The sequence below is a fragment of the Phalacrocorax aristotelis genome, chromosome 6 (genome assembly GCF_949628215.1).
Source record: "Phalacrocorax aristotelis chromosome 6, bGulAri2.1, whole genome shotgun sequence".
Taxonomy (NCBI): Eukaryota; Metazoa; Chordata; class Aves; order Suliformes; family Phalacrocoracidae; genus Phalacrocorax; species Phalacrocorax aristotelis.
Genome location: NC_134281.1, coordinates 49928453 through 49953892, shown reverse-complemented (window position 1 = coordinate 49953892; position 25440 = coordinate 49928453). Strand labels below are relative to the sequence as shown.

Below are 25440 nucleotides of genomic sequence, written 5' to 3'. Positions count from 1 at the left end.
TCTCCGCCAATGGCTTTTGCTGGTGCCGTGCGGGTTTTGTGGAGGCCTGTGCTGTCACAGCTGCAGCAGCCATGTCTGCCTGGGGTGGGCTGCGCGCCCCGGGGGAGAAGCAGCGCATCTGCGTGAGCTGGGCCGGAGCCGAGTGACTGCTCACCTCGAGGGGGCTGGTGCCTCCCGAAGCGGGCGGCGGGGAAAGGCGAGCTCCTCACAGGACGGGGCTGAGGGGAGGGCTGTGCGACGCGCACCACGATACCGAGGCGCAAACCGCCGCCCTCCGGGCAGGGCCTTGCCCCGTGGGCCGCCGGCCTCCTCGCGGCGCCCACCCCCGCGGGGCGGGAGGCGGGCGGTGCGGCCCCGGCACCGCCCAGCCGCTGTTGGGAGCCGCCGTTGGGAGCCGCGGCGGGGGCGGGCCCGGCGGGGGGCAGGCGCGGGGCGGGCCCGGGGCGCGGACTACACTTCCCAGCATGCACCCCGCCTCCCCGCCCCGCCCGGCCCGGCACTACACTTCCCGGCGGGCCCCGCCGCCGCCTCTCCCCTCTCCGGGACTACACTTCCCAGCAGCCCCCGCGCGGCGGCGCCCCCGCGTCCCGCGGAGGGCGGGCTCGCGGCACGCCGGGAGCGGTAGTCCCCCCGCGGCGTGCGCGCGCCGCCAGGCGGGCCGGGGCGTGTCCTAGGGGGTATATAGGCGGCCGGAGGGGCAGGGGTCTGCACTCTGCCGCCACCGCCCCTCTCTCCAGCAGCTTCTATGCAATCTTCGGCCGTCGCCGCCGCTCCCCCCTGCGTTGAGCCCGTGCCGGCCTCACCGACTAGGTAGGGCCCCGTGCTGGCCCCGGTCACGGTGTGTGCGTGTCGGGGGGGGCGGGGGGGCGGCAGGGGTGGGGGAGGGCGCTTTCGCGCGGCGGGATGACCGGAGGAAGGGGGGGGGGGGGAGGGGGGCGGCGCAGGATTTCCTTGCGGGGGGCGTGGGGGGAAGGGATGGGGGTGCTGGTCGGTCTCGGGCGCCTGCCCCCTTTCTCTCCCCTCACTACACCCCCCCCCCCACCGGCGGTGGTACGTGCCGCCCCGCTCCTCAGGCGCCAGCTGGGCCCGCTCGCCTCGCGCGGAGCCACCACGTGACCCATGAGCGGCTGCTGCCATTTTTGTTGGGGGCAGGCGACGCCGCTCGGGAGCCCGCCCGTGGGGCGGAGTGGGGGAGGGGAGCGGCGACGGGGGGGTGCGGGGGGTGGGCTCGAGCCGTCACGTGGCGCCGGGCCGCCAGCCCGTCAGGAGCCGCCGCCGGCGTTTGGCGCCAACGGTGGGGGGCGGGGCTGGAGGAAGGCGGGAAAGGCGCCCATTGTCTGTGAGGGGCGGGGGGGGGGGGCGGGCTGTGGCCGCTGCCCGCCGCGCCCGGCCTTTGTTCCGCCCGGGGAGTCCGGCAACGCCGTCCCCGGACTCCCTCCACCCCCGCCGCGGCTGTCAGCGGGGGCTGCTCCGGGGGGCGGCCGCGGCGACTCCCCGAGCGGGCGCCTGGGGAACGTCCTCGGTTGTCTGACTGGAAACGCGGCGCAAAACACCCGGTTTTGTGCTTTGCGGCTTGTTCCGTCCCGCGAGTTGCGTGGGGGCAGCCCCGGGCGACGGGTTGCTGGTGGCTCAGCGGCTGCAAGGGGTGCGTGGCCCTGGTGTTCAGACAGCAGCTCTGTTGGCCAGGCTTCGTCTGATACAGCCCGAAGGGGAAAGCGTGTGCTCGCCTAAAAATCTTTCATTCAAACAATAAACAAAACTGAAACTCGCAGGTTTCTCCACAAGGCAGCCAGCAGAGTGAACCTAGGTGTGAACGGCTGAGAGCAAGCACTGCTCCTGGCTCTGCTTCCACACCTCCAAGCTCTGTTCCCATCACGAAGTAGGTAGCCTGTTATAAACACTTATTCAATATTTTGTTTGCAGGATGGAAGAGGAATTGGCAGCTCCTTCTACATCCACAGACAAGACAGACAGGTGAGATGGGAGGTAGAGTTGTCAGTTACTGAAGAATGTGAAACGTGCAGGGGTCATTGAGTGAAGCAAAAAGGTGACCCTTGAAATCGGTTGTTAGGCTTGAAGTTTAACAGATAGATGTGCTATAGGTGCTGAAAGCTTGAGCTCACCAGTAGTCTGCGCAGATCCAGTGCAATAAAACTCTTCCAAGGACTAACAAATACCAACTGTTGTTTAAGAAGTTCTTGATCTGGGAGTTAGTGCTGGGGAAGCATTGGGGAGGTACAAATATGTGGCAAGTAGTACCCCTCTTTGCCAGTTGCTCTTGTCCCTGGTCAGTACCCTGGACTGGGATAGACCTTCTGGAAATGGAGCTGTGTGAGATGCACTGAACTGAAACAGAGACTTGCATCTATCATTCTTCTCAAATGCATCATGCTGAGCTATGAGAAGTCATAACTTGGATTTATTATTCTTTTTTGTGGCTTAGCTAGCATTGGGGTCTGGTGAAATACTGTACAGTACCCAGTGTTGTATTGGTGTGCAACTCTTAAACTATGTTCTTTGGCATCCTTTGTCATATCAGACTCTAATACCCGCTTCTTGCAGCAATTGGTTAAAATTAAAGTGTCTTCCCTCTGTCACCAGAACTAAATGGTGGTCCAGATTTAAACAAACAAACCCAACCAAGCCAGTGTAATATAGGCAACTCACTCTTATATAAAGCTGACTGGGTTTTGGAAGCTGGATACAAAATTACTATGGAAACTAACAGAATCCTGTATTTGATTTTTTTTTTTTCTCTTTCTCCCCGCCCCCCCCTCTTCAGTATGGATGTGGATGGAGAATCAAAGAAACTATTGGGTTTAGGACAGAAACACTTGGTAATGGGAAATATTCCGGCCGCTGTTAATGCGTTCCAGGAAGCTGCAAGCTTGCTGTGAGTAGTAGAATGTTTTGTGTGTGTTTGTAGGGTGTGGTTTTTCAGCTTGACTCTACTGATGTGGCTTATTCAAAAATGATTGAGATTTATACCTTACACGTGCTGCTGTAGTTATACAGCCAAAGAAAGGATGAACTGTTTAACCCAAGTGTTGGACAATACTGTAGTTGGTGTGCAATTTAGGCAGCTTTTGTGGTAGCAGTTCCTGGTGCGGTTCCCTATGGAGGAAAAGAAATTTGAAATTTCTTTTGCAGTGTATGGTTCTGATGTTTGCTGATATGAAAATAAGGGGATAGTGTTACTTGCCAGTAACTTCGTTACTAGTTGTGGTCAGTCTCTGAGGGTGATACCTCTTTGGGTTTTACATTAATTTGCTTTGCTGGATGTTGGAAAGCCATGTCTAGCTAAGTGAGAGGCGCATTCATTATTTGTTTGAAACAATGGGAGATGACCTAAGAAACCAATTCTTCCTGTCCAGGAATTTTTAGCTTTTGAGTTCATGTATCAAAAGTCTAAAGTAGGCACAGACAAATAATTCTTCGTTACTTTTGTAGGGGTAAAAAATACGGTGAGACAGCGGATGAGTGTGCAGAAGCTTTTTTTTACTATGGAAAATCTCTCCTGGAGTTGGCAAGGTATGCTGACAGTTTCTCATTTGATTAAGAGTGCCTGGCATAACGGGATTTCACCCTCATATAGGTAGGGTTACACTAGATCTTCATAAACGCAGGGTTGCGCTGGCTGGGAATGGCTGTGGCATTGCAGCTTGTGCCATTAAAATGGTGTCAAGAGCTAAGGGATAACAGACTTTTGTTCCCTTTAGAATGGAAAATGGTGTGCTGGGAAATGCCTTAGAAGGGGTGCAGGTTGAAGAGGAAGGAGAAAAAGCTGAAGATGATTCTGCATTACCGACTGTTGATGGTATGTAAAGCTGTCTGCCCTGTTGTGGAGGCACCAAGCTGCCTTTTCTTGTCTATAAACAATCCAAGTTCAGTCCATTGGTACCTTAGGTAGCCCGAATCATTCTGTTGAAACTCTTAGCAGCCTGAATGGACTATTTTTTTTCTCTTCTAATCTTAAAGATTGAACAAAACCTCTAAAAATTCTGCAAGGAACTAGTCACTGAAAGCATGTGTAAAGGGTCACCGGGTATCTGTCCCCTGAAACACTCCATTCAAACTTGCTTTCTTAAGCTTCACAGTCAACTTGAACTGCTTTGTAACCTTGTAGCAGTACAATGTGTGTAGTAGGACAGGTCAGAGCCTCTGTAAAAAGCCCAAGAACAGTAACTATTTTATACTACCTGCAGCTGGAGTAATACAGGAATTCCTGTCAATCCAGACTATTAGAACACTGGCACCTCTTGCTTAGCTGTGACTAAAAACGCTAGCGCGCAAAACTGCACACTGCTTGAGCGGCCGCTTGCAATAATGCAATCTGGGGAAGGGGACGGGATTTGCTTGGTAGTTTCAAGTTACCATGTTGGTTGTGTCCTAATCCCTTGTATGTTGAAAATGGAGCTTTTAGGAATGTCATCTAACTTGATGACAAACCAATAACACACTGGAGGGTCCGAGGGTGGTATTGTCAGTGGCCATTAATGTCTTTATCACTAAACTCGAAGAAATGTTTATGCTTCCTCAATCATGTAGAAGAAGCAAGGGAGGAGTTGAGAGAACAGGTATATAACGCCATGGGGGAAAAAGAAGAGGCCAAAAAGTCTACAGAAGAGTCTCCAGTACTGTCTGAGAAGGAAATCAAAGAGGAGGATGTTGAAATGAAAGAGATTGGAGAAGAAAAACCAACAGAAGAAGCAATTGCTGACAAGGTTGTAAAGCTTGCAGAGGTTGAAGAGAAGATGGAGGCTTCTGTGGAAGAAGCGACTTCAGAAGAGCAGCAGCAGCAGGCAGCTGTGGAAAAGGAGGCTATGAAAGAGGAAGCAGCTGTGGAAGAGAAGGTGGTAGAAAAAGAGCAGAAGACACTGACTGAAGACAAAGTAGCAGAGGCAACTGAGGAGATGGAGGGAATGACAGATGTGTTGGACAAGGAGGCAAAGGCAGCTGTGGAAGAAGCTGAAGCTAGAGAAGTGGCTGTGGAAGAGATGGGAGAGGCAGGAGAGCAGACAGCAGAAGCAACAGCAAAAGAGCCAGCTGTGGCAAAGGGAGAGGCTGTAGAAGGGCAGGCAGAGGCAGCTGTGGAAGAGAAGGTAGCACAAGTGACAGCAGAAGTGCAGGCAGCAGTCACTGTGGAGCAGAAAGAAGCTGCAGAAGGGGAAGCAGCAGCAGCTGAAGAGAAGATGGAGGAGAAGAAAGAGTCAGAGACAGCTACAGAAGAGAAACCAGATGAATCAAAAGAGACAGAGTCCTCAAAGGAACCTGTGCCCACAGAGGGTGAAGAGCCTTCTAATGACATGGAAAAAAAGGCTGAAGTAGCTGCTAAGGTAGAAAAAGAGGAAAAGAAAGATGACCTGATGGAAGAGGGTGAAGGTGCTAAGGTAGAAAAAGAAGAGAAAGATGACCTGATGGAAGAGGGAGAAGGTAACAGTGAGAGGAGAAAAGTACTTGTGGGTGAATGACTTGATGGATTTGGCTAACAATGGGTAAAAAGTGTTCCATTCAGAATTTTCTGTTTGCCTTGGAATAAGAAAAGGCACAGTAAAGGGGCTCTTGAAGGATTTTACATCCAAGTAAAGTTTCAAGGAATAGTGAATAGTCTCAGTTTCTCTAGACTAACGCTTAACTAACTGCAAAGCAAATCTTACCTGAAAGCGAACTTACAGCCCTGTGAAATGTGTAAGTAATGGCTAGGCTGGTGGAGAATACTGAATGGATGTTCACTTGCATGTCTCTGGGTTTATTGCACTAACCTTAAAATAACTTGAAGCACAAGTTGCCTCTGGTTACAACCATATTTTACTTTAAAACAGTGGAGCAGAAAAAGAACAGCTAAATAAATAACAAAATAGTAAATTTGCTCTCGGTGGGGGGAAGGAATTCTCCATTTGAGTCTTTCTGGTGGTAGTTACAAGTGAGAATTTGGCTGGCAAATCTAAGCTTGATTTGCTGTGGAACCTGAAGGCTTATTGCTGCTATCTAGTACAGTCTTTCAGCTACCTAGCGTTTTCTGCCATTCTGCTTCCCTGCTTCATTATAGCTGTTTTCAGGATTATGTTATGGTAACCCAGTTAAACTTGCACACTCTGCTGAAGAAGTACCTGCGTGGTCTTAGTAGGCCAGTGCTTTCTATTGCTCAAGTTAACTGATGAGCTGATAACTGAAATGTTGCTTGTCAGTAGCTCAGCTGCACAGGAAAAGCCTTATTTTAGGAGTGGCAAATACTCAGATTAAGTAGCTCTGGACACTGAAAGGATTTGTACTGCTGAGCACAAAGACACTCAGTGGTGAAGTAGCTGCCTAACAAGGTGTCTGTCTGGACAGAGTATGACTGAACATCAACTAAGAGTAGTTATCCACTCCTCATCCTGTGAAAGGCTGCTTACGTACACATACTGCTTACTTTTCCTCCAACTCCATTGTGAGGACATGCTTGAACATCCTGGTGCCTGGTCATTCCAGACAACTCCAGCTACTTAGAATTGACTTCAACTTCCTGACATCTCTCCTTATTTTACCTTTGATTGAGCTGTCCTCATACTTGGAGGCTTGGCCCTCTCAGTGGCAGGTGTGTGCTTTTTGGGAGTTTCTCTAACGAGTTCCACTGGTAGAATAGATCATGCAATGCTCCTACACAGTATCAGAAGTCAAATCAGTGCTACACAATAGGTTCATTAATAACATTACCACTTAAATGTCTGACATGAGGAACACGAATTCAGAAACAGTCTTATTTGTACACAGCTTGGCAGCTATCTTGCTGAAAACGCTTGTTATCTGTAGCATGAAGTCCAGCAACTGACCAGTACCTCCAGGGCTGCTCAGGATCCCATGGCTTCAGTGGGAGTTCACAATGCATTTGTGAGAACTGAATTCTAGGTAAGTTTCCATTCTAGCTAGTATGAAGTTAAACTTAAAACAAGGACTAAGGTAGCCTGGAACTACTTTAGTCTACAGTGCCTAACACTTTCAGCAAGATGGCTGCTGCTGCTGATAATTTTTAATGTATCTGTGCTCTTCTTGCATCACATGTCTAACCTGTCACTGGATGGATAAGGGCTGGATATAATATATTCTACCTGACTCTATGTGAAGCAAGTGTAGTAACGACAAGTGTTTTCACTCATCTTTCCCTGTAGAGACAGAAGAATCTGAAGAGGAAGATAAAGAAAATGATAAAGCTGAAGATGATAAGGAGAATGAATTGACAGTGGAAGGCAAGGTGAGACTGCTGACCTCTGATATTGGTGCTCATGGAAGAGTGCGGTATTTGTCTAAATGTCACGTTAGTGTCTTGATAAAAACTCACTTGTATTTTGTTTAGTCCTCTGTAGGAAGTGACTTTTGGAAAGCCACCTGTATTGCCTAAGGAAGGGGCAGCATTTTGTGTAGTACGTATTGTGGTATCTTGCTCAGCTCTGCCCTTGAACTTGCTCAGCCTGCTGGTGAGCAATGCAGGGGCAGGCAGGGAGAGCGGCTTTAGCTTATCACTGAAGTTAATTACTTGCAACCATTTATTCTGTGTGGTTTTTTTGTTGTCTCACTATGTGTGTTGAATGCACCCAGTCCAATAAGCCATGATTAGGATGGAAATTTAGCGGGAAGTGTAGTGCAGCCTCAATGTGAGGTGTTTCTTTGTAGCAATCAAAACTCTTGGGAAAAAATGGAAGCCTATTAGAGTGTGGTACTAAGTGTGCTATACAGCCATCTTTAAGCGAATATCTATCTCTGCCTCAGACTCTTCTCATGAAGTTCAAAAGGTCATTTAAAAAAGTAGTAGAACATCAACTCCTTTATTTAGTTTTTGATTCAGCTAAATAGCACCTTAAACAAAATCTTGTTCTTAGGATAACATTGGTGCTTGGTGCCCTGTTACTTCTGGAAAAAAATTCAGGCTGTATCAACTAAAAATGTAAGCTTTTGTTCCACTTAAAACATCTTCACTACAGGCAGAGTGTCAGTTGATGCAAGAACCTCTTCTGCGTGTTCTTCCCCCCCCATCCCCCCTTCTAGGGATAAGCTGTTTACCTCCTAAAGGAATTTATTCCTTGACAACATTGCTTAGAAACTTAGTGTTGTTTGTGATGTGTAACCAAGTCACTTAATCTTTAATGCATTTCTAGTCTTTACAGGAAAGTGAAGAAGATGAAATTGGAAATCTTGAGCTAGCCTGGGACATGCTGGAGTTGGCAAAAGTCATCTACAAGAGGTAAATGCTGAAGCCCTAATTTGGATATCTGCTAGAGAAACTTACTGGAAACTGGGGGGTGGTGACGTAAGTGATTAGCGAACGTGGTGTTTTCTGGTCAGTATTTGAAAGCTACTTTTGTCTTTATTTAGACAAGAAACAAAAGAAGCTCAGCTCCATGCAGCTCAAGCTCATCTAAAGTTAGGAGAAGTTAGCATTGAATCTGGTAAGTAATCCTAATTGTGTACAGTCCGCTTGCTGTACTTCTTTATTTATTACTTTAAAATGAGTGGAGGTGAGTTAAGATGAAAATAAAATACACTTTGTTTAGATAGTGCAGCCATGTGAGAAGCTTTAGAATCAATGGGTGAACAAGTCAGTGCCCTAAAACGGAGCAGTCCATGCTTTTCCAGAACAGCGAAAGAAAGCTTCGAGTAAGGAGTAATATGTTATGAGATCAAAACCAGCTTTGTGTTCTGCTTTGTAGGCAAGGCTTTGGTTAGCTTCAGAAACTGAGGAGGGGTCTCTTTCCTTATTGAAGTAGTGAGTCATTGCACTCAATGGGAGGTGTCTTTATGTTCTGGAATACATAAAGACTGCAAATAAAAAATGGTTGACTCCCTTAGGCTTTCCAAAATACTAGGGTATGATCAGGAAAGACCCTGATGTGTGTTATGCATGAGAGAAAGAAGAGTGTGAAGCTTTTATGTCACTAGAATGCACTGAGTGGAGAGCTTGACTGGAGGGTATCGGGACTGTCTAGATTCAAGACAGCTCTAGGTACAAGTTGCACCCGATTCCTGGCAGTGGGTAAAAGAGCGGGATTTGTGTGCCAGGTTTTGGCTTGGCTGCTTAGTTTACTGTGTTGCTGTAAATGGACAAAGCATTCTTGAGAGAACTAGAGGAACTGGACTCCATCCAATCTTTTCCTGATGTGTGGGGCGGGGGCATTGTTGGACTGTGAGTGGTGTCACTTCATAGTCTGAAAGCAGCCTGTCGCTGAACTCAACGGCTGTAATCAACGGTGGTTCTGTTTCCAGATGATAAAGTGCGATAAAGTACAGAGTAACTGAATAAGTTTACAAAAAGTGTGGTTTGTAAAGACCTTATGACTTTCTCCTATAGAAAACTACACGCAGGCTATAGAAGAGTTTCAGGCCTGCCTGGCCCTGCAGCAGAAATACCTGGAGGCCCACGACCGCCTGCTAGCTGAGAGTCACTACCAGCTGGCGCTGGCCTACCACTACAACAGCCAGTTCGATGAGGCGGTTTTGCAGTTTGGTAAATCCGTAGAAGTCATTGACAAGAGAATGGGTGAGTGGATTTCTAAACCTGCCCAGTGATTGTGAGAGCTTTCACAGGTCAAAGCAGACTTTGTTAAGCTGCCCTAAAAGTAGTTAAATATGTTTATTACCTTGCTGTGCAAGTGTTTGCCGGTCTGAAACCGGTAACAGGCTATACTGAGAATCAGAAGTGTATACGCTGTGTGAGTGTTAGTAGACACTTGCCTCTGTGGATGTTGATAACTGGGCAGCTGCTTAGTCTTGAGGATTTCTGCCATAACTGTTTCCTCCTAGCAATGCTTACTGAACGAATAAAGAAGGCAGAAAGTGGGTCCCCTGAAGATGAGAAGGAGATTGAAGAGCTGAAGGGACTGCTTCCTGAAATTAAAGAAAAGATAGAAGATGCAAAGGAGTCTCAAAAGAGTGCAAGAGTAGCTGAGCTGGCACTGAAAGCGACTCTGGTTAGTGTCCTGCTGTTTCCTTTTAGCTAAACACTTTTCCAGTGAGCCTTGAAGTAAACCAGGAATGGGAAGAAGTCAGGCTTGATGTGTAGGTCGGGGGCTGGCAGTTGCTCACAAATTATACATTTTGTGGTTGTGAGGAGGAAACTGAGGCAGCTGACATCTAAAGAGAAGGTAGCTTTTTCATCTGTCTGTCCCATGTATGAGCATAGGAGCAGAAAGCAGTGCTGAGGCATGGAGTTGGGTCTCCCGTCCCTTTCTAAACAAGCATATACGGTTATGTGTGACTAGAGCGCCAGAACTTGTGCCACTGTTCTGCTTTTTCTTCAGGTTGGAACTACATCTGGCTTTGCACAAAGTGAAGACAGTGGTTCTGTTTCCACAGTAAGTTAAGATGGGTGTGGAGAATTCCTGTGTTGCTTTCAAGGATTACTGCTTGATGTTACTTATGTGGCGATGTTATGTCTTGCAATAGATTCCAGTTAGAAAAGCAGCTGATGGTGCATCTCAGTGTGTTACAGACATATCTCACCTGGTCAGGAAAAAGGTGAGTCCAGAAATTACTAGTTCATCAAACAGTACATTAAAGCACTGCTGGCTTGCTCTGTAGAACTGGATTTCTTGGCTTAAAGCTTTTTTCTTAACTTGGTTTTATAAAGCAAAAAAAAACCAACCTGAAAGTAAAACCAGCAGCAGTGCCTGAAACTCCTTTCCACTGGGAGCCAGTCAGTCTGGGAACCCTCCAGCCTCCGGGAGGCTGGTTCCTGATGGTTCAGCACCGCACCTGATCCACACCGGTTTAACTTCTGAGCCGAGTTGTGTGGCTTCTGCAGGTGTTCTCTGAACAAGTGCCCTCCTCTGAGGACCTGCAAGAGCAGCAGGGTGGCCTACAGACCTTAAGAAAAGGGCAAGCGTCCAGGCTGAGTTGGGTTCCCTTCTTTTCAAGTGGAAATGGAGAATTGGACTTCATAAATAGCAAAGCCAGTCTAATGGTAGTGACAAACTGCCTCTTAAAGCGATGATGTATTGCACACTAGGTTCCTTTAAACATGTTTTTTCTTGAACTGTTTGCAAATATAACTAAAATTATCCCATAATGGAATCTTGGCTTTTATTTCGTGTGTGCTGCTGTGGTGCAGCCTGCCCTGTACTCTGTTAGTGTCTTTGAGTTCAGGTTTGCCTGGAGCAATGTTGATTTGCTTAACACAGGTGACTGTAAGTGCCAGGTGCCCTAAATCTACCCCCTGAACTGTTACCTGGCTCAGCTGCCGCATGTTTCCTTGCCAAACTAAAACTGAGGATAATCTGGCACTATAAATACTGGCACATAAATAATGGGAGTCTTAATGCTCAAGTATCTGTCTTGAACCTGGCAAGCAGAGGTTGAATAGATAATGTGCAATGACACCTAGATGCTAACTTTCTATTAAAAAATAACTTGTACGTAGTGAAGACTAAACAATTTTGTCTTCAGAGGAAACCAGAGGAGGAGACTCAACAGGGAGACAATGAAGCTAAGAAATCTAAACCAGAACCGGCTGTCAATGGTGGTGGTGGTGGTGGTGGTGATCCGGCCCCCAGTGGAAACGAGGTTGCAGAAAAAATGGAAGAGGAGGTGGGCAGCTGAGTCAGGAGCCTGTGCTGGGCTTGCTTATTTCCATCTGCCCTTCTCTGTTCAGGTGTGGGTTTGTGCCTGGTAGATGTACTGGCTTTATTGCCTGCTGGTCTTCATAAAGCTTCCCCAGTGAGGTGGGGAGTATTCCCCAGTGGGCGGGATGTGTTGCACCATGGCACTGTGGGCTGGGAAGGCACCAGCTGTGGAGACTTGAGCCTGTGGGGTGGGACAGAAACGTGTTCTGGGTGTTGGAGCTGGGCTGAACTACAGGGCCCTTCCCCAAAGGATATATTTTTTTTTTTTAATGCTCCTGGTTTTTAATGCTTATCTGGGCTACAGTTGCTAATGTCAATATTCCAGAGTAGTGTTGGGCTCTGAAGACCAGCAAAGCATGAGTAGTCAGTTAAGTCTTCAAATTACAGAAATGAACTGCTGCATGAATTGGTGCTGTAAGGCTGTGCCTTGGCTTTGTTTTGGGGGTGCGTGTTGTTTTAAAACAAAACTTTTTCTTTTCTTCTAGACAGAGAAAAGGCCACAAGCAGAATCAGGGGCTGCAGTTGAAAGCACAGTATGATAATTCTTTAACCTTGGACACTCCTCTCCTTACAAGGAAAATGGTTTTGTATATAGTGTATTTTTTCACTTTTTGGCAACTTTTGTATGACTTCAATAAAGATTGTAAGCAAACATTCCATGTATTGACCCTCTTGCTGTTACAGGCTTCAGCCTCTGCTCCTCATGGCCCTTGGGGCAGGACTTGGCCCTGGCTCTCCCTTGCTGGGGAAGGCAGGGCTGGCTCAAGAGGAGCGATGACAGAAAGTCACTTGTCTAGGGTGTAGGGTACAAGCCCTGTGATTACAGCTCCAGCAGGGCTTGGTTATGCCAGGCTTAGCCTAGAACATGGTTCCTGTGGTGCCTTGAGTTCCTCTAGCCATTGCACCCTTTATAACATCCAGGCTGCTGTTAGGGTGCAGCGTTGATTCTGCTCAACCTCTGTTTCATGCTTTTATGTATCTGTGCTCCTGCAGGAGGAGCCTGAGGGGATGGGGGATCCTTACAGGGCCAGGGTCTGGATGGGCCCAGGGGTGGCTGGGAGGCTGCTCTGGGGCCAATGTGTGTGCTTAGATATAATCTAAAAACAAGGCCAAGAAGCAAAGAGCAAGAGGCTGAAGCCATTTATTAAACACCCAATGCAGCCTGCAACACAGCAGCGATATTGTTGGGGCTTTTGCTGGTTCCTGGGCCCGAGCCAGGAGTGCTTCTTGTGAGGCTTTCCCTAGAAAGTGCTCGTGCTGGGAAGGGAGGGAAGAGGACAAAAATGATAGTGTCCCCGTGCTGGTCCCCAAGCCCTCGTGGTGAGCTGGGTGAGACTCCTCTGCCCTGGGTGAGGAGCAGCATTAGGTGGAGGCTGAGCCCTGGGGCTGGGTGGCTGCTGCCTTTGGGCTCTGCCTGGCACAGCCTGTCCCTGCCACCTGCTCTCGCTGCTGCTGAAGTGCCCAGAGCCTCTCTGCTCCCAGAGGGACCCCAAATGCTTTCCCCTGCCCCAGCACTGTGGGGTCCCAGTGATAATTATACAGCTGGTCCAAAGCCCCCACACCTGCAGCTATAACATGCAAATTTTGCCATCCCTTTGTCACACATACAGGTAATAAAGCCCTGATTTCCCACTCCAGCTCAGTGGAGGGGTGGCAGGGCAGTGCTGTGGGGACATGGCCCATTCCCAGCTCACCTTTGGGGAGGTTTGTGCTGCGCCGGGGGCTCCCGAGTGGGAGGGGGGTCCTCCAGGGCCATGAAGGGGGCCAGGGGTAGGCCAGGGGTGACACGGGGGTGGCTGGGGGCTGCAGGGCCGCCTGGCCCCAGCACTGGCCCAGGTGGCCCCTGGGAAGGGAGAAAATAGGTGTAATGGGTTCTGGCTCTGTCCAGCCGCAGACACTGGCAGCAGGTGCCCAGCCACCCCGTGCCACACGTGGTATTGAGTGTGCCGAGCAAATCACACCTGCGGTTTGGCACCCAGGGGCAGGGAAAACCTCCTGCCCTGGTGGCCCTGGCTCTGTGGGGCACCTGTGTCCCCAGCTGCAGCCAGCAGCAGTGCCTGAATCATCTCCCCAGGCCCCTACCTCCACGCTCATTGTCTCCTGTCTGGGTCAGCAGCCTGACCCCCATCTCCCCTCGCCTCTGGAGGCCTGGAAATAGCTCTGGGATGAGACACTCACCGTGAAAAGCTCTGGTGCTGCCAGGGCTGATGGGAGCAGGGGTGCGACATGGAGCGGGAGGATGGCGGGGGGCAGTTGAATCCTCGGCTGCTCCGCACGGCATCGCAGCATTCGCACGTCTGCCTGCAGCTGGGCCAGCTCCTCCGCGTGCCGTTGGGCCACCAGCGAGCCTGGGGGTTGGGACTTCTTCATCTCGGGGTTTACACTTCCCCCAGCAGCCCTTTCCCCTGGCATCCCACCGGGCGGGTGTGCAGGTCACCGGGGTCCCATTCCTGCTGCTGCAAGGACTCTCCCCTCCCTGTTTCTCCCCAGTGGCCAAGGGAACATTGTCCTCAGTCCCAGTGCTGCCACTGTGCAAGGCCCCCCAAGTGCAGCAACCCCACCATAGGTGGGGCCACCCCATCTCCCCACACCCCGCTCCCCCTGCATGTACTTGCATGAGCCGTTGACAGCCCAGGAGCTCTGACAGCTCCAACCCCAGAGGCAACTGGGGGCTGTGGGGTGCAGGAGGGGGCTGCCCCATTCCTTGGGACCTGTCACCTACCGGCATCAGCTCTCCTCTCCCTCCTGACCTTCAGCGCCAGGAGCTCATCCTCCAGCTGCCTGTTCTCCAGCTCCACAGCCAGCAGTGCTGCATCCAGGCTCTGCGCACCAGTGCCGGGGGGCTCTGCCAGCACAGCCGGAGGTGCCGCAGTTGCTGGCTGCAGAGACAGGGTCCCTGCTGGGGGATGGGCCCAGGGCTGGGGCTTACCCATCCTCCTGCCCCCACGCAGCCCCATGGCTCCTTTCTCCAGCACCGTGGCCTCCACCTGGAGCTGGAGGAGCTGGTCCAGGATGGCCGGGTTGTGCCCTCCGGCATGCAGGTAGGCCAGTTGCAGCGTCCTGCCACAGCCACGGAATCAGCCATTGCTGGGGCTTGGCAGGACGCTCAGCTCGGCGCCACCATCAGTCACAGACCCTCACCTGGCCTCGGCAGCAAGCGGCCCGGCGGCTGGCAGGAGGGTGTTGAGATGGACAGTGGCCCTGGGGAGGAAACAGGCAAATGGGGGTGGCGAGGTTGAGGGGCCAAGAGCCCCTTGATGGTGAGAACACTGCCGCTTCCTGGGTGCTCCCCCAGAAGGGTGCAGCACCCTGGTCCCTGCCCTGGCCAGGCCTTACCCTGCGTGTGACAGCCATCTGGCATGATCCTGCAGCACCTCCAGGGCCCGGCTCAGCTCCAGGTCCTCTTTTTCAGGGTGGATGGTTGCAGCCGCCCCAGTACCCAGCGCCGCCAGCCGCTGGCACAGCCCTGTGGGATGGTGAGGGGCTATGGGGGCTCAGCATGGCCTCTGCAGCCCCACACCCTGGGTGTTACTTTGTCCCTGCCCCAACTCCCCACCCCCTGTGACCCCCCCCGCCCAGAGTGCCTCCTCATCACCCCTAAAACCCATGCCAGCACCTACCTGCTCTCTGCTGCTCCAGCTGCTGGGTCCTGGCCTGGATTTCGGCCACATGGCGCTCGTGGGCCTCCAGCAGCTCCTGTGGCTGCTGCCCATGCCCCCGCGGTGGGGCTGGCCGCTGGCTGGCCTGTCCCTGCTGCACAGGGGCAGGTTGCAACAGGCAGGAGGGGCTGGACCCCAACATGCTTGGGGCACAGGGGGGTGTTGGAGTGCTGATGGCCACCCCGGGGTGTGGGGTTTGACGTACCGCTGCTGTCAGCCTCCTGGAAGTGGGGTCGGCCATGCGGAGCAGGGCTCGCTCGCGGGGGGTGAGCACGTCCCCCAGGAGAGCCCCCCGCACTCGCCCCAGCCCCCGCTGTTCCCGCACGGCTGGCAGGAGCCCAGGAAGCACAAGGAGATGGGGTGGCTCAGCACGGTCCCCGTGCTGGGACACCCTGACCTTGCAGAGGCAAACGGGAAGAAAAGGTGGGAAAAAAAGGCTTAATAACATAAACTACTCTGGCTTTGGCAAAATAAGCATCACGGGCTGCCCATGCGGTGCCTTGGGGGAGGGTGGAGGGTCTCCCTGGTTCAGGCTGGGCCTGATCCAGCAGCAATGACTGTGACGCCCCGTTTTGTCACCCACGGCATGTCCCAGCCCAGCACCCATCCCTGTCCCTGTCCCTGCTGACTGCCCCATCCCACGCGCCCGGTGCCAGACCCGGCTCCGCGGTACCGAGGCGTCCTGCAGGCTCCCCGCCGTGCCCGGAGCCCCCTCCGCAGGCTGTGGGAGCCCCCCAGGGAGGCCGGAGCTGCCGGCCGCGGGGGTCCCGAGGCACAGCTTCTCCTCATGTGCCCGCAGCAGCGGCCGGGAGCTGAAGGCCATGCGGCAGCGGGGGCAGGCAAAGCCCCCCATGCCCAGCATGCAGCACCCTGGAAAGCACAGCGGGGGGGGTGTTGCGTGTCGCCTGGGGTGCCACCCTGCCCGGGGAGAGGGCTGGGACGCGTGCACAGACCTGATCCCGTGGCTGCCGTGTTTGAAGCTGTGGCTGCTGTGTTTGAAGCTACCGTTGCTACGCTGGGACGGGCGAGGGAGGGCGGCCGCACCCCTGACCCTGGCATTTCCCACTCTTCATTACGGGCGCTGGAAATGGGGAAAAAAAGCCTGGCTTGGCCGCCTGAGCCATCTGCAGAAAACAAGGCTGGGGAGGCCCCACCAGCAGCGACGCTCAGCGAGAGGCTGCCCCAGCCCCAGCGCTTGCTGCTAGCCGTGCTGGGCCCCAGGGCTGCCCCAGGGCTGCCCCTTTTCCTCCTTGCAGCAGCTCACAGCTGTGCACCGCAGTCTTTAAGCTAATGAGCAGCCTCTGCACTGAGGTGGAACGGCTCCTTCTACCCCCTGCCCTCTTTTCATTGCCACAGGTGTCCAGGGCCCTACCCTTGCTCCCAAGGTAAGCTCCTCTCCTTCAGTCCTTGTCCCCGTCTGCTCCCTGAGCTCCTGCAGGCTCTGCGCAGGGTGCCGTCGGTCACCCTCCCACTGCCCCGCTAGCAGTACCCATCACAGATAATCGGCTGCTGTTCGACCTATGGGGATTTGCCCAGTTCCCCTCTCCCAGAGGCAGCAGTAATGCTTTAGAAGTTTTGTCAATGTTCAAACCTCCCCTTGGTGGGTCAGGGCTCAGAAGCCGAAGGAAGAGACGAAACACAAGGAGCTCTCGCCCGCACGCGTCGGGCCCCGCAGCAGGCAGGTTCCGCCTCTGGCCAGGAGCTGTTCAGCACGGCAGCCCGCCCGCTGCAGGTCACTGCCAGCGTGGATGGCACGTGGAGGACTTTGTTAAACTTACCCCATTTCTTGACCCCAACGCAGACACCTTTGCATAACTTTTCACTGGAATGGATGTAGAAAGTAACATTTTTAAAGAAATGGATAAAGGTCTCCAGGCAAAAAGCCATGTTTGATGGGAGCAAAGTGGTAGGACCTTCAAAAGGGACTACAAGATCTGTGAAGTGTTTTACAGGAGACCAAGTGCTTCTCAGAACATTCCCAGGAAGACCCAGTGGCGTGAGCCTGGCTTCCAGCTGGCAGCAATGAAGAAATACCCCTCACCCCCTTACCCAGGGGGCGAACGGCAGCGCCGGGGTCCCAGCGACAGCAGGCACTGCAGGCACAAGTAGCAGAGTTACACCTGCCCTCGCCGAGCGTTCCCTTGAGGCCAGATGCAAAGATTCACAGCTAAATGTTGAAATTTTATTATTATGTCCTCGCTGCCTGGTCAGGAGTGGATTTAAAGAAGCCAAGCAAGAGCTCAGGTGAAATCCCCCCAGGTCAGCGAGACCAGGGTTTCGTACTCAATGTGCAATCCCATCCAACCCACTTGCAAACAGCACACAACCGAGCAAATGCTCTCCAATCCAAAACGTTTGCGTACAAGCTGAACTTAAAACAGACACTGAAATAGCTTAGGCCACAACCGAGTTGTTTGTAAAATCCTTTTTAATCTAATAGAAATGTTTTCATGAATTTTTAAAAAAGATTTCAATGAAAACAGCTTTGGATTCAGACATTCCCTTGCCACGTTGTGAACATAAACAGCAGCATTGCACTAGGAACAAGTGACACCGACCAGTCGAGCTTCACGGTTTTGTATGAAGCGGAAAAAAAAGCAAACTGCTTTAGTGGAAGATAATTAGAATTTTTTTCCTTCGTTTCTTTAAAAAAAAAAAAAAAACACAAAACAACAAAACCAAACACGGGCTATCATCTCACACCATTGTTCTCCCTCTCCCTTCTTGAAGAAGAGTTTAGCTCCTGCAGTCTGGGCGCTACAGCAATGTTTGCCAAGTGGAAAAATACAGCGGGAGAAGAAACTATTTATCCCCAGTGCCATTAAACCCCCAAAGTTGCAGGTCCCTTTAGAGGAAAGCTTTTCTTACATAAGAAAGACAATTAGAATTGGCAAACTGATGCAAAATATTTATTCCAAGTTAGTTATTTTTGATGCAGTAGTTTTTCCCCCTCATACAGACTCAATGTGATAGTCACTTTTTTTAAATCTGTAAATAATGTTATCAAAATAATCTTAATCTTTGAAATCTCACAAAAAATTTATATTTTACAATCCACCCTGAATATCAAGGCTGCAAGAAGAAGAACACAAACAATCCTATATCCAAATATTTTACAGCTGTACCCAAAAAAAGAAAACCACAAACGCCTGGTTAAGTGATGAAGCTCCCCGAGCCGCCAAAAAAAAAATAAAATAAAATAAAAAATTCATGTTATTAAGCATTAATTTAACATAATTAGAACTTCAATAGCCATTTTGTCATTGACAATGATTGTTTTAGCACACTGTTACCGCACGGCATTAGGTAATGCGGGCGGCACTGTTAGAAGCTTGTTGTTGCAAAGATCAGTCAGCCACTTGTATCCTGCTTACAAGACTGAACTTGTGCACTGCCCCACAAGGGATTTCTGTCAAAATTTGCTAGCTGCACAAACTTCTATTAAGCATTAGGGCAAAACCAAAAGAAAAAAAGCTAAAGAAGCCAATTTCTCTCTTCTTTGGGATACAATTATTTCCCTTGTGCATGAAGTATCAACAACAAAAGAAAAAACTGAACAGACTGGAGACAGAATAAACTCTGTTTAGTTTATACAACCCCAAAACACGTGTTTGAAACTATGAACTGAGTTTATTGGGTTGGTTTTATTTATTTTAATTTTCTTGTGCCCACTTTCAGGCATCGTCATCTGACGTTTCGCTGCTACTGGTTTCCGTGTCTGAGTCCTCAATCTTTGTCTTAAAAGTGCTTCTCCAGTGGAACAACAGGCTGGAGCCGCGGCCCTGAAGAAATCCATTCTTCCCAAATCCGTTTCTTCTTCGCTGTAGGAACGAAAGCAAGTTTTAAAACAAGCAAAAGTGCCGAGAGTAACTGTCGCGAACCATCTGGGGACACAAATTATCTATTGAACTGTGCACGCACGCTCTGCACGGATAATGCAGAATCATCAACCGCACTACAGTCTCACTTCAAGCCTCTCTTCTCGAACATCCTTAAGAATTACACCACAGAAGGGAGAGGGAGAAGAGCAGTCATGAGTGGCAAGAGCTGTAAACATACCTGCTCTGATTTAATTTGGAACTCTTTGAGCTCATCCTCCGTGAGGGGAAGGTAGTTCTCATCATTTTCAGGATATTCCTGCCATCCCATTTCTTTCAATAACCTGATTTATGGAGAAAATAGAACAGGCATGGGAATTAAAGCAAAGGAACAATGGTCAAGGAGAGAACGTTTTGCCCATGAAGCACAAGGTTTTGTATTAATTCACTCCCAATTCACCAGGGAATCTTCTACATTAGAGACCAGGTCAGCAACGCTTTATGTTTATCCGACATTTTTCAACATCTTTTACAAATATTTAATCATCAGCAGTCCTGTACAATGGGTAGATAACTAGTCTGGCAGAAGGAAAGCACGGCAGAGACTCGAAATTCTACCCAAGCACGCTGAAGGAGGACGTGAGACAATCAAACCAGTATCACAGCTCAGAGTCTCCTAGAAACTTACTATCCGTTTACACCAGATGCTCACACACTGCTTACTCACTGAAGCAAGACACAAGCCAACATACTAAGTAAATATTTTCATAACTCTTCCACTTTTACAGCATTTAAAGCAGCACAGGAGTATTCTAGGTGCAGAGTGAAAGTGGTGTGTGTGTGAGGGCGTATCTTCAGTCTGCAGACCATTCCATTTGGAACACCTGCCTGTAAATTCGCTGGAATCACGCTATGTTTGCACTCACTCCCAGTGTGGGCAGGTAAATATCTAGGCAGCATTAACAGACAGGGATGTGGCATTAGAGAAGCACTGGAATTTAATTACAGACCTTGGTAAAGTCTTGGCTCACCTGTCATCAGTGTCTTGTTTTACTTTCAGTAAGACACCACCCAGTCCAGCACTAGTCATGAAGCCCACACACCTCTGGCTCAGTACGCACAAAGTTACTGCTGCTTCCCAGAACAGGAGGCAACTGAGAGAGTCTCCCTCTCCTCACACAGTCTGAGGACTCATTCTCCTTTGCTCCAGACCCTTTATTCTGCTGCTTACTCACCTGTGTTCTGCTTCCAATGAATGAGAGAGGTTTTCCCCCTCCTCCGGCAAAGGGAGAGAAAGGCCATTCTGATGGCAGTTCTCTTCCCAGTTTTCCTTTGGTTCTGGTGTGCTGTTGCTCTCCATCTGAAGAAGAATAAAAGCATTAAAGTGTGCTTGCACAGACCTGCCAATAACACGGTTCCAAGTTCAAGCTTCTGCTTTTCAAGTAAAGCCTTTCACCTTGAGTCAGTGTTTTTTACAGAGCCTGGACTGATCATGGCTGAAAGCAACTTCCACCTGGCTGTGACAAGACAACACAATATGAACGACACATGGTGGACTGCACTTGTGTGTCGAGGGAGTAAGAGCTGGCATTACAAAGCCATCATTAGTAGCTTCTGAGTGAGAGTAAGAAAACTATGAGAATGAAATACTCCTAAGGACACCCTTTACCTACACATTAAGCCAGACTTACACATTTAGGGGTCTGGTCCAAGCCTGTGAGGCTTGAGCGACTATCCTGCACCTTTCACAAGCACCGAGTTCTGCTTTCCTATCGATGTAGTTTGACAAGGAAGCTTGAACACAAATTAAGAAGTTAAAATATGGTATTGTTCCACTCGGAGAATCCTTCCAAAAACCTAGATTACCTTCACTATCTGTGACCTTTCCTTCCACCTCGGTTATTACTTATCCATTTGCATTTCATAATGTCACAGACCTCCCTTCATCACAGTGCTGTGCACTCTTCTGCTGGCATGAGGGCCAGACCAACGGAAGTCATTCCTTTCCTCTTCCAGAGCCTGAATTACATACACTGCGCTGCTTTTTTTCAGTACCCAACTCCTTAAATACAATATGATCATATATACAGTTAGGACAGCGATCTTACATCATCCAGCTTGTCACATTCTCTGTTCTCCGTTATCTCCCCGTTCCTATCATCTTTCAGTGTCTTCAGGAATTCGCTCTTTTTATCAGTGGTACGGCGCATCAGCTTCGTCAGGCGTGAAGAGCAGATCTCGATGGGAGGGGTGGTGCTGGAAGGACTCTGGACAAGGAAGGTACAATACAGAGACTTATCAAACTGTATTGCTGCAAAGATGGGGCCCTCTTCAGGGTCTGTGCTTACACCTTTCAAACACCCATTAGGTCTTTAGCTGGTTCTTAACCCCTCAAAAAGAAAAGGTAACGTCAGATTCCCATCAAAACACCGACTGGTGTTGCACATTCTCGTCTTCCCTGACCAGCACATTGTTCTCCCACCTATCATTATGGACTCAATTTTTAAATTTCCACTAGGAGGCAATTCACATGGTCATGAATACGTTTATTTTGTTCCTTGGCAATGTAACACTCTCAGGCAATGCTGGAGCCCACAACAGAATATTAAGGCAGAGAACACATAGGACTCTTGCCCTACAAAAATTTTTAAAATTAAGGAGATTAGGCTCAGTTAAAATTTATGTCTTAAGCCATCCTGACAGACTGTACCCTGAAATTAAGCTATGGGGTGGTAATAGCCTTTCAGGGAGAGGTCACATCCTTAACTGACCACAACTGGATGTGAAACAAGCAGCCACAGCCTCGGTACCCTCCCCTGGAGAGCACGCTGCCAATTCCTTGCTATGTACACTCGCAGCCCAGATGGTTGAGTGTGTAGCCAGACAGAGACAACCTTGGAGCCTGTGGGAAATCTGCTCAGCTCAATTCATGAACCCCAGGTAACCTCCCATGCTCTTCCTCAGTGTTTAAGCTTTTAACTATCTTGAATCTGTGAACCAGGCATAGGCACAACAGTTGGCACATTAGCAGTGTCCCAGCCATGACACTGCAATAAAAACACTGCTAACCAAGGTGAGCTTTCAATTTAATCTGTTCCATCATTTTGACTGGACACACAAAAGAAACCTAAAAATGTGTTATGTGGAAGTTTCCAGTATCTTAACCTTCTGCCCACATGCGGAGTTCATGCCTGGTTACTCTAAGACAACAAAGAATTTAGTCATTAATATGGATACCTGACACTAGAATCTTGCATCCAAACTTTTCCTTCACTTACTTGCTTTGATTTTTGTCTCAATATTAGAACAGTAAAGTTTCCTAGAGGCTCTAGTGTTTTTTCTCCCCCTTCCCCCACTTTTTTTTTTTGTTTAAACTAGGGTGGGAAGGTTGCAAATTCAGGCTCTTCAAAATGAATCTCCTTAAAAAAGTGTTTTTATACTCAGAGTGCTTTGAGCAAAGATCAAGGGAAGTAAAATATTTAGCAAGACAAAAACAAGGCAGCAACTGCTGCTTATAGTTCTAATGCCTGTTGCACATGAAACGCTGGTGTGCAATAATGCCCTTTGGGGAAGTGTATGCTGAAAGGAATGTCTTATGGTAAACATCTCTCAGGTGGCCTTTTCAGATTTTGCCAGACTGAACACAGTAAGGAACAAATCAACAGTTGTAACAGACATAAGTGACTATGAATATGAGGATAAAAAGCTAGCATAGTAATGAAATTAAAGCTCTCAACATAGTAATTAATTTGACTGCAGTTACAGAAGGTAACAATGAATGCAGGGGACTAAAAATCAGATGTCTTTTGGAAATTAGGAATACTCTGCTAAAGCACTGGAGCTCTTTGCTAGGAGTAGCCCTTTTAATGGCACTGCCTAGAACTACTGAGGTACTAAACGTAATTTCTACACATATGGGGAAGACAGTTAAAGCTGAAGTTTAGAAACAGCATAGTCCTGAAAGGGAGTTGATTTTCACCTCAATTCTGATTTTATTCATAAATTCCTGTAGAAAGCTTTGTAATACTAAAAGAGAATGTTATGTAAAGGGGTACAAGTTGTAATTTTTTGACACCTTTTCTAAAGGAAGGTTTAGCCCTTTGACATCAAGGCATATCTCAGGTTTTTTTTTCTTTACATGAGAGCACTATGCATCATCTCAGATTTGTTCAGATTCAGCCTGTTTAACAGGGGTAGCTGTTCTAACAGAAAAGTCACCTTGAATACTTTTCAGAATTCAGACTGTATCTTGATTTGATTATCTTAGACTGGGGACATGGTGCCAGCACTGGTTGGCACCATTTTAGTTTTCAGCTCACTGTGGTCTCTTATTCATAAAGGTGTTATTTCCAACACTTCTGCAGGAGGGGCATTACCCCATTTCAGAAGTATTAAAGGAAACACTGCTTTTCTGGGGAAAACCCAGCTGCCTGCACCTGCTGTCAGATTAGTACCTGACATCTTTGCTGACTGACGTTTCAGGCAAGACCTTCTTGGTTGGGGTGTGTGTGGGAGAAAAATAATGGAGGCTACTTGTGTTACTACCATATGATATAAAGTAAATGCCCTTCTTGTTATCTACCTGGAGGTGAAAGCCTATATAAGTTTACATATTTGTGCTGTGGAATTTCAAGCTCCAAACAGCATTTTGTATATAAGCTATAAAGCGATGCACAGAAATGTTGTCCAAAATGTGTTTTGTACAGTTACTGCTGAAACATTAACAGATTTGGATGCAATGTTCTCTCCATACTTCAGACCAAAAGCAGAGGTAAGTCAGTTTCCACCAAAACAGACACTGTAGCTGAAGACACATGTACACACATTAAACCCCCTCAGCCCTCTCAGAGCTCTTTGCTTGTGCTGTTGCTCTCCTACAGAAAGTAAATGAGGCAAATCACCCTCCCTCCCATGTTAAAGAAGAGCATGGGAATCAGTTTCTTATCTGTTCACATCAGTTCTTGGTATCTGCACTCTGATAACACCAAGTCTATGCATGTCTAGTTATGCCACACTATTTAAAGAATGAGTGCTGTCTTTTTTATATTGGAGGGAAATTCTAATACATTCAGACAAACACCAATGGCTTTACATCCAGTTAAACCACATTTTTATTTCTTTTGGTGTATCAGATGTAGCAGAACGTCCTAAGAATGTATAAATGAGTTATTCTTCAATGGTGCAAAGGCAGGTATGCACAGAGAAAGAGGACCTTATCATATTTCAGCTACAGTAGGTGACTGTGATAGAAGTCCCCATGTTATCCCCAAACCCAACCCCTTACCTCTTTGGGAGAGGTGAGGACTGAGCCACTCGCCAGTACTGCTGGTTTGGTTACAGACACCGGACTGGTAAAGGCAGAGTCACGGCTGGAGGAAAGCGAGCCTGGTTTATGTTCACTCCTGTTGGCTTTCCATGGACTTGGCTATATTGAAGAGAAGATAAAATACTGGACAGTAAAAGGTAAGGCACAAGAAGGGGTTGCTTGCAAGTAGTAAAACAAACAAATATTATATGTCGGACATTGTGTAGATATTTTTCCTCTGTTTCCAAGAATGGGCTCAAGTTTACCTCAAACACCATTATTTTTCCCTGTCTTCTTGTGTTTTTCCCAAACCACACACGATTCTGCTTCTGGGCACCACCCTCCAGCAGAACACCGTCAAAGCTCAAAGAGAAAATCCAGCATTACTCTTCATTGATTGGAATCACCAGCAAGTAATGCAATGCATCTTACAGCTACCCACAGATGGGAAGTAAAAAATCCCAATTAAATTCACATTTCATATGGGAACACTGTATGCCACAAAGAAAGGGTCTGCATCACTTGACAGGAACTTCTCCTGTGCAAGGAAGAAGCATGTCAAGGAATATTTCTGTCCAGGCTGAGAATGCAAATTACTTATTTTCTAGAGCTCTGAAAGTGTCCATCATTGCACTGATTCAGCAACAACACCCGCCTCCCCGCCCCCCAAAAAAAGGAAAAAAAAAAAAGAAAAGAGGAAAAAGCAGCCTGTTCATTAAAGTGCATGAGCACTTGCTGTTTTGCCCCGGATACTCTCTGCAGTGTCCCCTCAAATATAGTGGCAATTTGACTGAAAAGCAAAGACTTCAAGGTAAGTTTTGTTACTTGGAAGGTTATTCTTGACCCTCTTGTATCAATGAAGGTCAAACACTGACATCAGTGTCTTTTGAAGACGGATCCTAACAAGAAACTTTTATCAAGAAGCATGAGAAATACACCTGTCAGAACATTAAAACATACTGGTTCCTTTGACCCATTAGACTTCTGAAGCCAACTTCAAGTCATTAGCAAAGTAACTCATGCGCAAGTGGGATTCAGTTAAATCTGAGGTGCAACAGATCTTGTAT

The 25440-nt window shown here is 48.8% G+C and overlaps 3 protein-coding genes across 7 annotated transcripts in view; 1 reads left to right on the top strand and 2 right to left on the bottom strand.

The window, feature by feature from the left end:
- The window catches only part of PRDX1 (peroxiredoxin 1), a 262541-nt gene that overhangs the window by 37557 nt on the left and 199544 nt on the right, over positions 1 to 25440 (bottom strand). The window lies entirely within an intron of this gene.
- Positions 590 to 12245, top strand: NASP (nuclear autoantigenic sperm protein). Of its 5 annotated transcripts, XM_075097744.1 has the most exons (15): positions 590 to 810; positions 1924 to 1974; positions 2783 to 2893; positions 3451 to 3531; positions 3720 to 3817; positions 4549 to 5433; positions 7149 to 7231; positions 8133 to 8218; positions 8350 to 8423; positions 9323 to 9511; positions 9775 to 9941; positions 10272 to 10325; positions 10417 to 10488; positions 11416 to 11556; positions 12077 to 12245. In XM_075097744.1, the coding sequence occupies exons 1-15, from the start codon at positions 746 to 748 to the stop codon at positions 12128 to 12130; spliced, it is 2211 nt and encodes a 736-aa protein (XP_074953845.1). In that variant the 5' UTR covers positions 590 to 745; the 3' UTR covers positions 12131 to 12245. The 5 variants fall into 5 exon arrangements, with proteins under 5 accessions (XP_074953845.1, XP_074953846.1, XP_074953847.1 ...); XM_075097745.1 differs by lacking the exon at positions 11416 to 11556; XM_075097746.1 differs by lacking the exon at positions 4549 to 5433 and having other exon boundaries at positions 595 to 810.
- GPBP1L1 (GC-rich promoter binding protein 1 like 1) overlaps positions 18138 to 25440 on the bottom strand; it is a 32568-nt gene continuing 25265 nt past the window's right edge. The window contains exons 8-12 of the mRNA XM_075097727.1: positions 24353 to 24493; positions 21177 to 21335; positions 20304 to 20428; positions 19310 to 19412; positions 18138 to 19071 (exon numbers count right to left, since the gene is read on the bottom strand). Of these exons, the coding sequence (XP_074953828.1) occupies positions 18925 to 19071; positions 19310 to 19412; positions 20304 to 20428; positions 21177 to 21335; positions 24353 to 24493 (675 nt within the window). The 3' untranslated portion in view covers positions 18138 to 18924. The remainder of the gene's footprint in view (positions 19072 to 19309; positions 19413 to 20303; positions 20429 to 21176; positions 21336 to 24352; positions 24494 to 25440) is intronic.

Coding starts and splice junctions, on each gene's coding strand:
- NASP (XM_075097744.1), top strand. CDS start 746: ATGCAATCTTCGGCCGTCGCCGCCGCTCCCCCCTGCGTTGAGCCCGTG. Junction 2,894..3,450: donor CAGGAAGCTGCAAGCTTGCT/GTGAGTAGTAGA, acceptor TTACTTTTGTAG/GGGTAAAAAATACGGTGAGA. Junction 7,232..8,132: donor AATTGACAGTGGAAGGCAAG/GTGAGACTGCTG, acceptor ATGCATTTCTAG/TCTTTACAGGAAAGTGAAGA.